Source organism: Symphalangus syndactylus, chromosome 12 (assembly GCF_028878055.3).
Source record: "Symphalangus syndactylus isolate Jambi chromosome 12, NHGRI_mSymSyn1-v2.1_pri, whole genome shotgun sequence".
Taxonomy (NCBI): domain Eukaryota; kingdom Metazoa; phylum Chordata; class Mammalia; order Primates; family Hylobatidae; genus Symphalangus; species Symphalangus syndactylus.
The window spans coordinates 87009843-87025484 of NC_072441.2; the positions used below are offsets into that span (position 1 = coordinate 87009843).

At 37.3% G+C, this 15642-nt stretch overlaps 1 protein-coding gene across 2 annotated transcripts in view; it reads right to left on the reverse strand.

Annotated features, from left to right (window-relative positions):
• Positions 1–13411, reverse strand: part of SPTA1 (spectrin alpha, erythrocytic 1) — an 83896-nt gene extending 70485 nt beyond the window's left edge. Inside the window, exons 1-4 of one of the 2 annotated variants that reach the window (XM_063624950.1) lie at positions 13316–13411; positions 4624–4667; positions 3239–3478; positions 1522–1647 (exon numbers count right to left, since the gene is read on the reverse strand). In XM_063624950.1, coding sequence (XP_063481020.1) covers positions 1522–1647; positions 3239–3478; positions 4624–4647 — 390 coding nt within the window. In that variant the 5' untranslated portion in view covers positions 4648–4667; positions 13316–13411. Of the gene's footprint in view, positions 1–1521; positions 1648–3238; positions 3479–4623; positions 4850–13315 lie in introns of those variants that run through there. The other variant, XM_063624949.1, reaches the window with a different exon arrangement.
• Positions 13412–15642: the final 2231 nt, after the last annotated feature.

Here is a 15642-nt window from a genome sequence, read left to right on the forward strand (position 1 = left end):
AAGCCAAATGTGATCTTACATAAGAGAACATTTTGTAAAAATGCTTTGCAGTTTTAAAGGATGGAATAATTACAAACAATAAGATGGGAAGGAAGAAGAAAGAATGGAAAAGTGTTCATTTGAACTGAGCCTTATGGAGCAGAAAGATTTTTGACAGGTCAGTGATAAGCATAGCATGTTCTAAGAAGAGCAAACAGCAATAGCAAAGGCATAGGAGAAACTTAGCATGAATTGTCTGCCAGAAAGTGTGAGAGCTATAATTTTTATAAGTTATAAGGAAATCATTGGCACCAAACAATAACTGTGTTTTGGGACTATACAGTTTGAGACTCTACAGAGGGCTTTGAATGCCCGATTAACTCAGATCATTATGTATTACCTGTTTTATATAACTGAAATTGCCACCTATGTCATATCTTCAAGAATCTTACATTTTTCAACTACTCCATTGCTCTGGGTAGCATGTGGACCACATAAGTCTTCAAACCCTGCAGTGGTACCATTTGCTATAGCCCCGGTGATTCTGACAGAAATGAAGATGTTTCAAACGTTTCTCAAATATTTTAATTAATGTAGATGCCGGTTACATGCAAAACTGTGCATAATACAAAAGTTAGTTATACTTTATACAAATAAACAAGCTTTGAAATTTTCCTTTTATGCGTTCTTCTTTAAAATAAGATACTATTCTGGCTAAAATCTGTGTTCCTTGACCATATTTTGATGACAGAATGGGCTAGAATTTTTATGCTATATATAGAAAGGCCAGACCCAGTTTTAAGATATATAATGCAAATTTGTTTTGAGAATTTAAAAAATACATAAACAGTAAAAAGTTCACTCACAAAAAAACTGAATTGACAATATTAGCACAAACATTAGGAAGAGTTCATAGATTAAGTCCAAAAATAGCTGTTACATTAATAATAGGTTACAGAGTATGAATGCTTATTGAAATAGTGATGATCTTCACTTCTAGATGTTCAGAGAAAATTTTCTGAATACATGACATTTAGGAGTTTTTAGAAGCAATAAGAAGGGACAGTTTGGAGAGGTGCAATAGTAGTCATAGGGTACGGTGTATGAAAAGAAAGAGGCATCACAGACAAAGGAAAAATAGTTTGGAAAACATTCAAACAAGAGAGCGTTCCTTGTTTGGAGAAGTTAAGAGACAAGGACATTGAGGTTAGAGGAAATAATTAGCAAGAACATTGGAAAAAACTAATTGATCTGGGTAATGTGGAACAGGTTTAAGTGGGCTTGATCTTGAGCCAAATTATCCTGCACTGTTATAGGAGGAATTTTATGCCATTTAATGACAGCTTTAATATCACAGCTCTCTTCACCCCAAGAAACACAAAGATATCCCATCATTTTTTCTGCCTCAACCCCAGGGGAAGATAAGAGGCAGGAGTCCTGGGTACAAGCCAGCCACCTCAAGGTTTATATCTCATATAATCAATTAAAACCCTGATAACATAATCAATAATTGGAAACTTCCTCAAGGGCCCGTACATATACCTTCGTTTCTTCGTGGGCAGAATGACCCATAGTAAATCGTTCTTCCCTTGTTTTTTCCAGTTCAGACATGAGTCTTGATTTTGTTTGCACCTCTGCTTCAAAGGATTGATGCTTCTGATATTTCCCCTAAAGTTTAGAAATCAGAGGTTTTGGCTAATGAAGCACAGTCTCCATGTTCACTCTATGTAGAGCCACCAAACACAGGTTCTCAAAGGGTCCCAGACTCAGAGGCCATAAAGAGTATTTTCTCGTCCCCACTGGCTTTAGGAAGTTTTCAGTAAATACTATCCTGAGCTATGTTGAGCCTTATGATCTATGCCGAGCCTTATTTTAAAGGCTCAATAGACTGCCGTAGGAATAAAAGAATGTAACACACAGTATCCTTCCTCATCAGAAAAGAGGAATAACTGATTTTTTTGGAAGTAGAGCACAATGAGAAAGATGATATTTATAATAATGGTTTTTTTTAAAAAATTGAGAGTTTTTTTTGCATGCTGTGCCTGTTCTTGTAACCTATAAATTGATCCATTCAATATAGCACATTATTTTGCTCTTGTTCTAGGTGTTTCCTGTCCAACATCAATTGCTTCTGATTATGACAACACCACATGCTATAAGTTTAGGTGAACAGAAAGGGGTAGGCGCTTTCACCAAATTTCTTCTACTGAAACCTCTCTTTTGAAGTTAAGAGCCATGAATAGCAATTTAGGGGGAAAAAAAAAACTCTGGTTAACTCATCTTTCTGAGAAGAGTAGAGAACAGGTATCACATGCTATAATTTTAAGTGATCAGAAATGGGTAGGAGCTTTCACTAAACTTCTACTGAAACCTCTCATTAGAACTTGAGACCCATGAATAACATTTTAGGAAAAACTTAAGAGCCATGAATAGCAATTGAGTTAACCAGGTTAACTAAATTGGATTTTAACCTGGTTAACTCTTATCTTTCTGAGAAGAGTGGAGAACAGTTGCTTCAGAAGCATTGATGACTCTTCACCCCATTTCCCTTCTTAATGTCCCAAAATATGAAAAATCATGTTTTGTCAGAAATTTCTTGAATTTGCGGTTGCTGTTTTGCCTGTAGATCAATTTCAGATGAGTATTGTAACCATCAAATTCTATATAGAATAAATCTCCTTTGCAAATAACACCCCGATGTTTATGAAGCTGAAGACATGGACTATTTAGAGGCAGAATTACTGTTTCTAACAGACAGTCTAATTTTTCCATTACATCACTCCCGCTACAGTTAACCAGATATACACTTACATTACCATAATATCTGTGCTGGATCTGAAAAAAAATTGATGTAATTTTTTACTTTTGGCATTGATGAATGCTTCACCATGAAAACATGTAAAGTATCCTATGCCCTTATCAATAAACAATATCCTTGGTTAATGATTAAAAAATGTATATTCTGAATGGAAGTTCATTGTAAGAAACAGTTCTGTGCTTTCAATAACTGAAAAAGTGCCGCTTTTTGTTTGATTCTTATTTTCTCAGTCTCACCTTTCCAACTTCATAAGGGAAAATGCACTTTTAGATTTTCTATTAATTCATTTCTTTAACTTCCCGCTCCACTGACTTATTTTTGTTTCTAAATGGAATCTAATTGTACCCACACATACCCATTAACATTAACATAAAGAAAAATCTATTTCCTTCTCTAGAGATCTTAAGGTCTGCTCTGGGGCAATCAAGAGAACTGAATGACCTGTATATTAGTTGGGTCTTCATAGCTCTTATCGGTTAAAATATTGACTTTCTCCATGATCCACTTCCCCAGATCATCTGCATCTCGCTTGAAAACTTGTAAGTGATAGGAATCCTCAAGCTTCTGACCCCTCTCAGCGACCCGCTCCTTGAACCTTTGATACCGAGTCAACACTTCCTGACGCCTCTCCTGGATCTCTTCTGCTGTTTCCAAAACCTTTGGCCCACTGCTCTCCACAACCTGCAAGTTAAAAAGATTCCGTTAATTGCTAGTTCTCAAATATTTAACGTGTTGCCCCGCTTATATGTGTCAAGGTGTTTACTCATGTTGGACCTATATTCAGATATCCTGAAGTCTGTAGGGACTATTGTCAGAAGAGGTGTAGTATATTTACGTAATTTTTAACCAGACATAGCTACTGTTTAGGTTAAAAATTCTTGATTATCCAGAAGACTCTCCCCACTTTTTACATAAATTTATGCTAGCATTTAAGTTCTATAGATAGAATTAAATTGGACTGATCATGGAGCAAGTTTAAATTAGCAAAATCACATAATTTCAGACAGATAAAAAGAAATGTAATGTTACTGCTTTCAAGAGCTAAGAAGGTGTTGAGAAGTGCTTATTATTTTTAACTTAATTTAATAAATAATTAAGAATGGCTTGCAATTAATTTAGTTAATGCTATATGCAACAGTTTGAAAATTTTGTTTTCTTCATACTTAATAAATCTCATATATTTACTCTTTACTTGCTTTACTCACAAACACTATAAATCAAAAGTTCAGCTATCTTCTGCCCAATTATCACAAATTTCAAATTATTAGCATGTCTGCAATTGATTTTTGAAATATAAAACCTTTTACTGTAAAACAATATATAAGTATCATTTTCCCAGAGAGGGAGCCAACCTGTTTGTGACAATATCCAGCAAAATCACCGTAGGGTTCACTTTCATTCATCTGGATATGGATACCATTTTCCCTAGCTTACCTCAGCCAAAATGTTTAATATAGAGTTTAAATTTTAATCTCCCATTATTCCTCCTAAGTATAATTGCTACTCTGTGAATTGCCATTACTGGCATGGCTATAGAATTAGATCATTCCATGGAGACTTACGTTGTTACTAGGTGTTATTTTGCTTCAAGCTCCCTACTTATTCTGTATGGGAACCGACTTAAGTCATTACTGGGTCTTGGTGCTGCACAGACATAAGCTCAAGATTATTGTTCACAAAAAAATAGTTAAAATTAAAATTATCTACTTGTTAAAAGCCAAAATAATTATTAATGTTCCTGGGAAAGATAGTATAGAAAGTTTAAAGGAGACATCTTTCCTAATAATATTAGTGACAAATTGCACGGAAGAGAAATATGTACTCACGGTTTCCTTTGGAAATTGCTCCATTTTTCGTAAAGGTTTAGAACCTGGCAAGATAAAATGTGTCAGAGAGAGAGACAGAGAGAGAGAAATAATTCAAATGGAACTGTCTAGTCAAATTCAAATAGAAATACAGAAACGTTAAATATGTGGGGGAAAAAAAAAAACCTCTTGCTTGGTCCTAGAATCCCATCAGCCATACACAATCGACATTATCTTTAGAAGACATACTCAATTGAGGCAACTGCTAACTTTTACAGATACTGGGTGACTCAGCAGCTTTGGGAGGCTCTGGCTTTCAAAGTTACTCAATAAGACTTAAAAAATGAAAGTAAGGATTTTAGATGAAAAATTTAAAAAAAAACCCATATATTTCTAGGAAATACAGCTCAACAACTTCATCCAACTCAACTGCAGATTTTTCACAGTCTTTAAGTCAACGAATTATCCTGGCTTTTTCTATAGAGTCTTTCACGAAATAAGATTTTATTCCTAACCTCATCAATTTGGTCTTTAAAAATCTGATTTAGTTGTACTCTTACTGATTTAAATGGAAGGAACAAAAAAAGTTATATGATGTGTTCATTAATATTTTGTAAAACAAAAATTAGGATGCCTTATTTGACAAACTAATGATGTCACAAAAAAGTTGAAAATATGGCTGACTTCTAATATATATGGTATAAATCATCCTGCTGTATGTATTGATTTTAATGGAGAACAAAAGGAGGTAGACTTTTTCCATAGGCATAGTTATTTTAGACTAACTTACAAAAATGAAACAAACAAGCAAAAAGAAAATAGTGGGGTGCTCTTAGACCTTTCTACAAGCCAGTGGGGCTATCCATGCCAAACTTCATTCCAGTGTAAATACAGCTTGAATAATCTAACTTCCATGATCTACAAGAGAAGATTTTGATTCTACATGTGTGGTTTCCCTGTTCTTGGATCTCACATAGAAAAACTGAGAGTCTTTACATTCTCTTCTTGAAAGCCTGGATTACTTTACTTTTCCACATAGTTTCATTATATTCAAGTCAAATGTAGTAGTAAAGGCAGGAACATAATTTTAGAGACTGCACTATAACACATGCACTGAGGAACATTTGTCTGAAGTTGGGATAAGGAGAGGAAGTTATTTTATCTTTAAGAAAAGGAACCAACATCTATGAAATATTTATATATAAACATGATCAATTTACATTAATTTCTAATCTTTAAAAATTCTGTGAGGCAGGTACTATCATACCCATTTTTATATGAGAAAACAGTCCCTAAAAAACAAAGTTTCATTCTATGGTTATTTGGTTTGAAAGTATTTAAACAGTCAAATCCATATCAGTATGACTATCATGGCACTCTGCTCCTCATTTTTTAAGTGAATCTTCTCTTAGTCCATCAATATTCTTTGTTCTGTTTCCCTGTTCCAGAATCATCTTAGCAACAATGCCAAGTATGTGATAACATTGTGACCAAAGAAATAGTATGGCCCATTGTGAATAGTACCACAATAAACATATGTGTGCATGTGTCTTTATAGTAGAATGATTTATAATCCTTTGGGTATATACCCAGTAATAGGATCGCTGGGTCAAATGGTATTTCTGGTTCTAGGTCCTTGAGGAATTGCCATACTGTCTTCCACAATGGTTGAACTAACTTACACTCCCACCAACAGTGTAAAAGCATTCCTATTTCTCCACATTGTCTCCAGCATCTGCTGTTTCCTGACTTTTTAATGATCGCCATTCTAACAGGTGTGAGATGGTATCTCATTGTGGTTTTGATTTGCATTTCTCTAATGACCAGTGATGATGAGCTTTTTTTCATATGTTTGCTGGCTGCATAAATATCTTCTTTTGACAAGTGTCTATTCATATCCTTTGCCCACTTTTTGATGGGGTCATTTGTTTTTTTCTTGTAAATTTGTTTAAGTTCCTTGTAGATTCTGGATATTAGCCCCTTGGAACCAACCTGAATGCCTACCAATGAAAGACTGGATAAAGAAAATAGGGTACCCATACACCATGGAATACTATACAGCCATAAAAAGATGAGTTCACGTCCTTTGCAGGGATATGGATGAAGCTGAAAACCACCATTCACAGCAAACTATCATAAGGACAGAAAACCAAACACCCCATGTTTTCACTCATAAGTGAGAGTTGAACAATGAGAATACACAGACACAGGGAGGGGAACATCACACCCTGAAGCCTGTTGCGGGGGTGGTGGGCTAGGGGAGGGATAGCATTAGGAGAAATATCTAATGTAGATGACGGGTTGATGGGTGCAGCAAACCACCATGGCATGTGTATACCTATGTAACAAACCTGCATGTTCTGCAAATGTGTCCCAGAACTAAAGTATAATCATCACAATAAAAAGAAAGTAAAAATGCTTACTAATTCTATAATGTTTATTTAAAAAAAAGAAATAGCATAGCCCAATCAGTAGAACTGATCATAAGGAAATAAAAGTGTCTTTTCAACATACGTGTTGGAAAAATTGCATATTCACATACAAAAATGAAATTGGACCCTTATGTTATGTACGAAAATCAACTCAAATGGGATTAAAGACTTAAATTACAACCTGAAACTGTAAAACTCGTGAAAAAAAAAACACAAGGAAAAAGCTTCATGACTTTTATCATATATAGTAAGAATTATATATTTAGTATTTTATACAGTTTTAAAAGGGTGGGGATAATTTGGAGGGCTGTTGTATCTGGCCATGGTTATCACCTCAGGGAGGGTTTGTACTTTACATAGTAGTTTAATCAGCACTGAACAGCTTGCCTCAGCCACTGCTCAGGCATCAGAGCAAAGTGATCTGTTTGGTCTTGCCAAGTACTTCTTGGATACGGTACCAGAAACAAAGGCAACACAAGCAAAAATAGACAAATTGGACTACATCAAACCTAACATCTTCTGCACAACAAAGAAAACAATAAACAACAAAAAAAAAGTTCTCTTATGGAATGGAAGAAAATATTTGCATACATCTAACAAGAGGTTAAAATCCAAAATATACAAGGAGCTTCTTCAAATCTATAACAAAATTGAAAATTAAAAAATGAGCAAAGGACTTGAACAGATGATTTTCCAAAGAAGATATACAATCGGCTAACAGGTATAAGAAAACATGCTCAACATCATTAATTATCAGGGAAATGCGAATCAAAGCGATACTGAGATATTATCTCACATGTGTTAGGATGGCTATTCTCAAAGGAATAGAAAAATAAGTATTGCTGAAAATGTGTAGAAGTTGGAACAATTGTACACTGCTGATAGAAATGTAAAATGGTACAGCCACTGTGGAAAACAGTGTAGCATTTCCTAAAAACTAAAAATAGAACCATCATACAATCTAGCAGTCCCACTTCTGGGTACACAGCCAAAAGAATTAAAATCAGGATTGTAAGGAGGTATTTGCACTTTTGCACTTTTATGTTTATCGCAGCACTATTAACAAAAGCCAAGAAATGGAAACAATTGAAATGTCTATGACTGATGAAAGTGGCATGTACATACAATTGAAATAATTCAGTCATAATAACAAATGGAATCCTGTCACATATGACAACACGAGTGAACCTTGATGAAATTATGCTAAGTGAGATAAGCCAGTCGCAGAAGGACAAACACTGCATCATACTACTTATATGAAGGATATAAAATAGTCCAACTCATAGAAACAGAGTAAATAGTGCTTGTCAGAGGCTGAGGGAAGGAAAAATAGGTATTAAGTAGGTATGAAGTTTTATCCGTGAAAGATGATTGAATTCTAGAGTTGTGCTGTACAACATGTCATATAAGTGTTAACAATACAGTATTGTACACTTCAAAATGTGTTAAGAGGATAGATCTCATGTTAAGTTTCTCACCACATTAGAAAAAAAAGTGTATAAGAATCATAGTTTTTTTTTGTTTGTTTGGTTGGTTGGTTGGTTTTTGTTTTGTTTTTTTTTTTGAGATGGAGTCTCGCTCTGTTGCCCAGGCTGGAGTGCAGTGGCACGATCTTACTTCACCGCAACCTCCACCTCTCAGGTTCAAGTGATCCTCCTGACTCAGCCCCGCTAGTAGCTGGGATTACAGGCATGTACCACCATACCCGGCTAATTTTGTATTTTTAGTAGAGACAGGGTTTCATCATGTTGGCCAGGCTGGTTTCAAACTCCTGACCTCAGGTGATCCACCTGCCTCGGCCTCCCAAAGTGCTGGGATTATAGGAGTGAGCCACCGCACCTGGCCAGAATTATAGTCTTTAGAGCAAAACTGCAATATGGAAGTACACAGGAGACATTCAGGGGAAAGTTTTGATACATAAAAACTGGTGAGTTCCTTGAGTTTTCCGTCATTGTAGGCAGCAGAGATTGATGGTAAAGTTTGCTCTGACAGTACTCTGGCTGCTACTCTGGCATTTAGTGACTTAAAATTCAGTCCCATCCTGCACTCAAAGTCCCTTGAAACTAACATTGATTCTCCAGTCTCTAAGCATTGTTTATGATTATTAGTCCACATAACAAGGCATTCACTGAGATAGAAGGAAGGGAATGATGAATAAGTCTTATACCTTGGTGGTTTAACACTTGGACCTCTGACTTTCTTCTTCTACTTCTACAATCTCCCGAGAATATTCATTGGCTCTGATCACATAGAGACCCTTATTTAAAAGGACTCAGGAAAGAAAAAATGGATGGCAAATACCATGGAAGTATAAAAGGAAGTACAATCTATAAAACTGCATGTCCCAAATGCCCATCAATGATAGACTGGATAAAGAAAACGTGGCACATATACACCATGGAATACTATACAGCCATAAAAAAGAATGAGTTCATGTCCTTTGCAGGAATGTGGATGAAGCTGGAAATCATCATCCTCAGCAAACTAAAAGAAACAGAAAACCAAACACTGCATGTTCTCACTCACAAGTGGGAGCTGAACAAAGAGAACACATGTACACAGGAAGGGAAACATCACACATTGGGGCCTGTTGTGGGGTGAGGGGCAAGGGGAGGGAGAGCATTAGGACAAATACCTAATGCATGCGGGGCTTAAAACCTAGATGATGGGTTGCTAGGTGCAGCAAACCACCGTGGCACATGTATTCCTATGTAACAAACCTGCATGTTCTGCACTTCTGTCCCATAACTTAAAGTAAAATAAATAAAATAAAATGAATAAAAACTGCATGCTATGCTATATAAATTGGTACTGAGAGGTTACAGGAGACACTAGGGTTTGTTACAGACAGATTATTTAAAGAAAAAGTTGGAAAAGAGTTCTTTTTTTTGTTAGAGAATTACAAACTTGAGTAATAAGTAAATTTTCAAATAAAGTTAAGGGGTAAATAATCTTAGAGGATCTGAAGTGAAGTTAAAGTGAATACAGTTATCTGAAAAAAAAAACTTTATTTTTTGAATTGTATTATCTAAATGCTCTGGCCCATTTAGAAGTCAAAAATTAGAGAGATTTTAAATTGAGAGTTATATATTTAGATATATTTTACACCACTTTACAAGGGCAGGAATAATTTGGAGGGCTGCTGTATTTGGCCACGGTTATCAACTCTAGGAGGGTCTGTACTTTACATGATAGTTTAATCAGCACTGAACAGCTTACCTCAGCCTCTGTTCAGGCATCAGAGCAAAGTGATCTGTTCGATCTTCTCTAGACTCAGAAACTTTAAGAGATGCTTATATCCAAAAATTCTAACGTCTTCTCAACTGGAATCACTAAAATCCATACCTGTTTTCTGTGGATCTTTTGGAGTTCAGCTTTTTCTGCTGATTACCAATAAAGACAAATATTTTAACTTAAATGTAAAACTATTTTTTCTCATAAAATTTTTATTATTTTAAATTTTTACTTTGTGTTTCTCCAGAAATAGTTTTTGTTTTAAAATTCCTCCAATTTTGACTTATAAATGGGTTAGAACAGTAGATAATGTCATTCAAAATGTTTTACAAGGCCTTTTGCTGTTTACTGTAGCCACCTTGATTTATCACTTTCGGTGTTCTAAGGTTATTTGTCCCTTGACTCTTTGCTTACAGAACTGCAAACTTGAGCAATATATAAGTTATCAGATGTATATATTGCTCATTTATAATTCTCTAATCAATGAAATAGAACTCTTTTCCTATCTTAATCATCTCTCACTTTCTTATTTATTTTATTATTTTTCTGTTGACTTATTTGGCTTTACTGCTTTGAGTAAGAAAAACCCTAAAACCATGGTTTTCTTTAATGCAATTAACTATGTAATTGAAATTGGAAGACAGCTTGGGCCAACAGAACATACACTGATTTAAGTTCTGGTTCCAGCATTTAATGATCAGATGATTATTAGAAATTTACTTAAAATATATTAAGCATATGATAAGTACAGTAATGACTAATCCCTATTCCAGAAAATCATTATATAGCTCAATTTAGGTGGCAGACTAAAAAGAATTTGCACGTAAGTCTACATAGTAAAATAATTATTATTGTAAACTGATTTGAATAATGTCAACCACATATATTTAAGCCTTTAAATTTATACATTTCATTCTGAATCATTCAATTTTGAAAATCAGAATGTAAAGGACAGGGATTTGATATGGGATAATTTCTCATAAAGCTAAGTACTTATCTCTTAAAGAATAATTTTGCAATGTATCATTAGCATAGCTTGCATAAAATTGCTTCATGCTCCTGTCCACTAATAATTATCTCTGATTACAGCAACCCTGAAGGGAATTATCTAAGCCTAAATTATCAGAAGTTTTACAAAACCAGCATACTTGGTGACATGGTCCCACTCAGGGAAATAAACTTAAAAAGAGCTCAGTGGAAGAATATAATTTCTCATTTGAATAGAGGCATGTAGGAAATAAAGCCAAGTGTGGAACTAAATGTATCATTGCCTTCAAAGCCATGACTAAACTATGAAGTTTAATTACTATGTTTATGGTACTAGAGTCTCAAGATATTAATGAAAGCCCCATTTAACATCTAGGTTTATGTCAGTCATACAAATCTAAGTGGATTACCTGTTGTATAGCATCATTTTACCATTAAAAATTGTCTCTGTGGGCCAGGTGCTATGACTCACGCCTGTAATCCCAGCACTTTGGGAGGCTGAAGTAGGTGGATGACTTAAGGTCAAGAGTTCAAGACTAGCCTGGGCAATATGGTGAAACCTCATCTCTACTAAAACAAAACAAAACAAAACAAAACAAACAAGCAAAACAAAAATTAGCCGGGCGTGGTGGCGAATACCTGTAATCCCAGTTACTCAAGAGACTGAGGCATGAGGTTCACTTGAACCCAGGGAGGCTGAGGTTGCAGTGAGCAGAGATTGTGCCACTGCACTGTGGTCTGAGGGACAGGGCAAGATTCTGTCTTAACAAAAAATAAATTGTCTCTAAGTGAAAATATACTCTGCATCTTATCTTTACGCATTCTCTCCCCTATCCCTGCCATTTTCTGTTGAATATGAAAATAGTCTGAGTTTCCTTTTCTATAATGTATAGCTTCAAGAGATAAAGACTGCCTCTAATTATTCATTTACTCATTCAGCAAACTATTATAGAGGGTTTCTATGGGCAAAGCATTCTGTTAAGCACTGGGAAGGTGGAGATAAACAAAGTAAGATACCTTCTTTCAAGTAGCATACAAATTAGAAAAACATAAGATATATAAACTGTGACATAAGAAAATATAAAAATCATGCCAGATAGAGGGTCCAAACAATGTGTTATAGAAACAAAGAAATGTGTGTTTACTGCTTTATGAATAGGCTGGAGAAGACCTCAGGGGAGAGACAATATTTTATGACTCTCACTGAATTCAAAAAATAATAAACCAAGGACCTGTGTACAGTTTTATCTTACTTTCTTTGAATTCTATGGTTAAGCAACCTCTGAGGACATTTACTAAGTCCACAGAGATAATAAGAACGACTAAACATCATTTACTACCTGTACACCAAAAAAGGAAGCCCAGCAGCAACAAACACACTGAAAGTATTAATGTAAATATTTGCATAAATATTCTTTGATAATTAAGAGGTGTGTATTTGGTCTTATTTGACATGATGTGTACATATCATCGATTGGCGCATGTGCTTTTTTATTGCTTCCTTTATCTCTTTATTCCTCAGACTACAGATAATTGTGTCGGTGATAGCACTGCAAACATTAGGCAGATGGTTGTGTCCCAAAAAAAGGAGTACTTGGCAGAGAAGAGCAGGTACATCAGGGCTACACTTCCAAAAAAGATTAAGAAAATAGCAAGGTGGAAAGCATAGGTAGAAAATGCCTTTTGGCAACCATCAGCAGAGCAGTTTCTTAGGATCACTGCAATAATCTGGACGTAAGCCAAAGTCACAAGCATTATAGCTGTGATGATCTCCACAGAATGTACAATGTCCACAACCTTGATTAATACAACTGGGCCAGTGTCCACACATGCTAGATTCAGGATAGAATCAAGGTCATAGAAAATACTCTGAATTTGATTTGGACCACAAAATGGCGTGTGGATATCCAAGCAATCTCAGGGAGCAGCGTGAAGAAGCCACAGATGCAACAACCTAGAATCACCTGAGTGTAGAGCTAAGGTGTCATGACTGTGGGGTAGCAAAGGGGATTACAGATGGCCAGGTATCTGTCCATAGCCATGGTGGTGAGCAAGCAAACCTCAGTGATGCCGAGGGAGTGAAAGAAATACATCTGCAAGAGGCAACCATCCAGGGAGGTGGTCTTCTGCTCACTGGCTAGGTTGAAGAACATCTTGGGGATGGTGATGGTGGTATACCAGATCTCTAGGAAGGAGAGGACATTGATGAAGAAATACAAGCGGCTGTGCAGGCAGAAATCCAGTTTGATGGCAAAGAACACCATAAGACTGCCAATGATGGTGAATAGGTAAATGAGGAGCAGAAGGATAAAAAACAAAAGCCAGCCGGGCACGGTGGCTCATGCCTATAATCCCAGCACTTTGGGAGGCTGAGGCGGGTGGATCACCTGAAGTCAGGAGTTCGAGACCAACCTGGCCAACATGGTGAAACCCTGTCTCTAGTAAAAATACAAAAATTAGCTGGGTATGGTGGCAGGCGCCTGTAATCCCAGCTACTCAGGAGCCTGAGGCAGGAGAATCACTTGAACCCGGGAGGTGGAGGTTGCAGTGAGCCGAGATCGTGCCATTGCACTCCAGCCTGGGTGACAGAGTGAGACTCTGTCTCAAAAACAAAAAACAAACAAACAAAAAACCCCAGCTCACCCTCCTGCAAACAAGGAAAGCCAGTGAATAAAAATTCAATCATGGCTGTCTGATTCTTATTTATCATCTTCTCAGCTGTGAGGCAAAAAGAAGAAATGAGGCTCCTGGATGTCTAGTTTAGAAAACTAATTGGATATTCAATTTATTCATTTATTGTATTTTCATTAGTTTATTCAAATATTTAGCAAGTGCTTACTATGTTCCATGTACTGTATAATATGCCAGGATGAAAAGGGCCACTATTTTAAAAGCCAGCATTCCAAATACATAAATTGCTGCATTTGTCCTAGCCAGCCACACCATGAGATTCACCTCCAGTAGAGGTGGCAGGGGGGTGATATGGACTCCATGAGGGTTCTTACCTTTGGTGGTTTAATGCTCTATTTTAAGCTGGTTGGCGTCCTGCCAGTAGGTGGCGCTTTCCAAAGAGCATTAGCTGTGGCAGTATGGAGAGGGACTGATGGTGGGTGGGGCCCTAGAACCCCCAAGGTTATAAGCCCTTTGCCTTCGGCTACCAGAGTGGATAGGGAAGGACCATCAGGTTGGGGCAGGGCTAGGCGTGTATGAGCTTACACTCTCCCTGGGCGGGTCTAGTGCGGCTGCTGTTGGGGATCGGGGTGAGGTTCCCAGGTCAATGGAGTTGTGTACCTAGGAGGATTACGGCTGCCTCTGCTGAGTTATGCAGTTTGTCAGGGAAGTGGGAGAAAGCTGGCAGTCAGAGGCCTCACCCAGCTCCCATTCAAATGAATGACTGATCTCACTACTTCCACTGTGCCCTCCCAACAGCCCCGAGTCTGTTTCCAGGTAGTGGGCAAGCAGGGCTTGAGAACTTGCCCCAGGCTACCCGCCTCTAGCTGCGAAAGAAAACGGCTTAGTTCTTCCCCTGCCTGTGGAATCTGCATACCAGATTCGTGCCCTCCCCCAAGTTCTGGCCAGGAGGTTTCTCACCCCATTCAAATTGTTACAAAGTTCAGCTGGGGATTTCCTTCTCCCTGTGGTGTTTTCTCCCCTGCTCCTGTGGCCACCCTCCCAATGGATTCCTATGGTGCCAGACAGGAATGACCTGCCTGGGGATCCAGGGAGCTCCCAGGGCCTTTCTGCTGCTTCCTCTACCCCTGTATTTCACTCAGCTCTCTAAGTTGACTCAGCTCCAGGTAATGTCAGAAACTTCTACAAACAGATCTTCAATTTCTCCGGTGGGGGCGTGTGTTTGGGAGAGGAGGTTCTCCTTTTCCCACTTCCGCAATTGAGGCACTCACAGTATTTGGGGTGTTTCCTGGGTCCTGTAGGAGCAGTCCACTTCCTTCAGAGGGTCTATGGGTCCTCTCGGGATTGCTGGTTTGTTCTTGCAGTTGATTTTGAGCTAAAATTCACAATGTGCATCTCCACACGCTGCTTTCTCTGTCCGAGTCGGAGCTGCAATCTGGTCATGTCTCCCGTCCACCACGATGATCTCGAGTTTTCTTTACTTTTTGATGTCTAGATTCTATTTTTTAATCCATCAATTTCCACCTTCCTTCTCTAACATGAAATCTATAAAACAGGATGATCCAGGCAGCCTATAGAGCTTGGAGAGGTGCAATAGGCACATGATCCATTCATTCCTGTGTTCCCCCCTTAGAAGGGTATTTATTACCTAATCTCACTGGAAAGTTAGCTTTTCTACTGGAGAGAATTTTATTACATTTTATCTTTGATAGAAACTTTCATTTATTATACTAACCAGAAAGCATAAGGAAAAAGA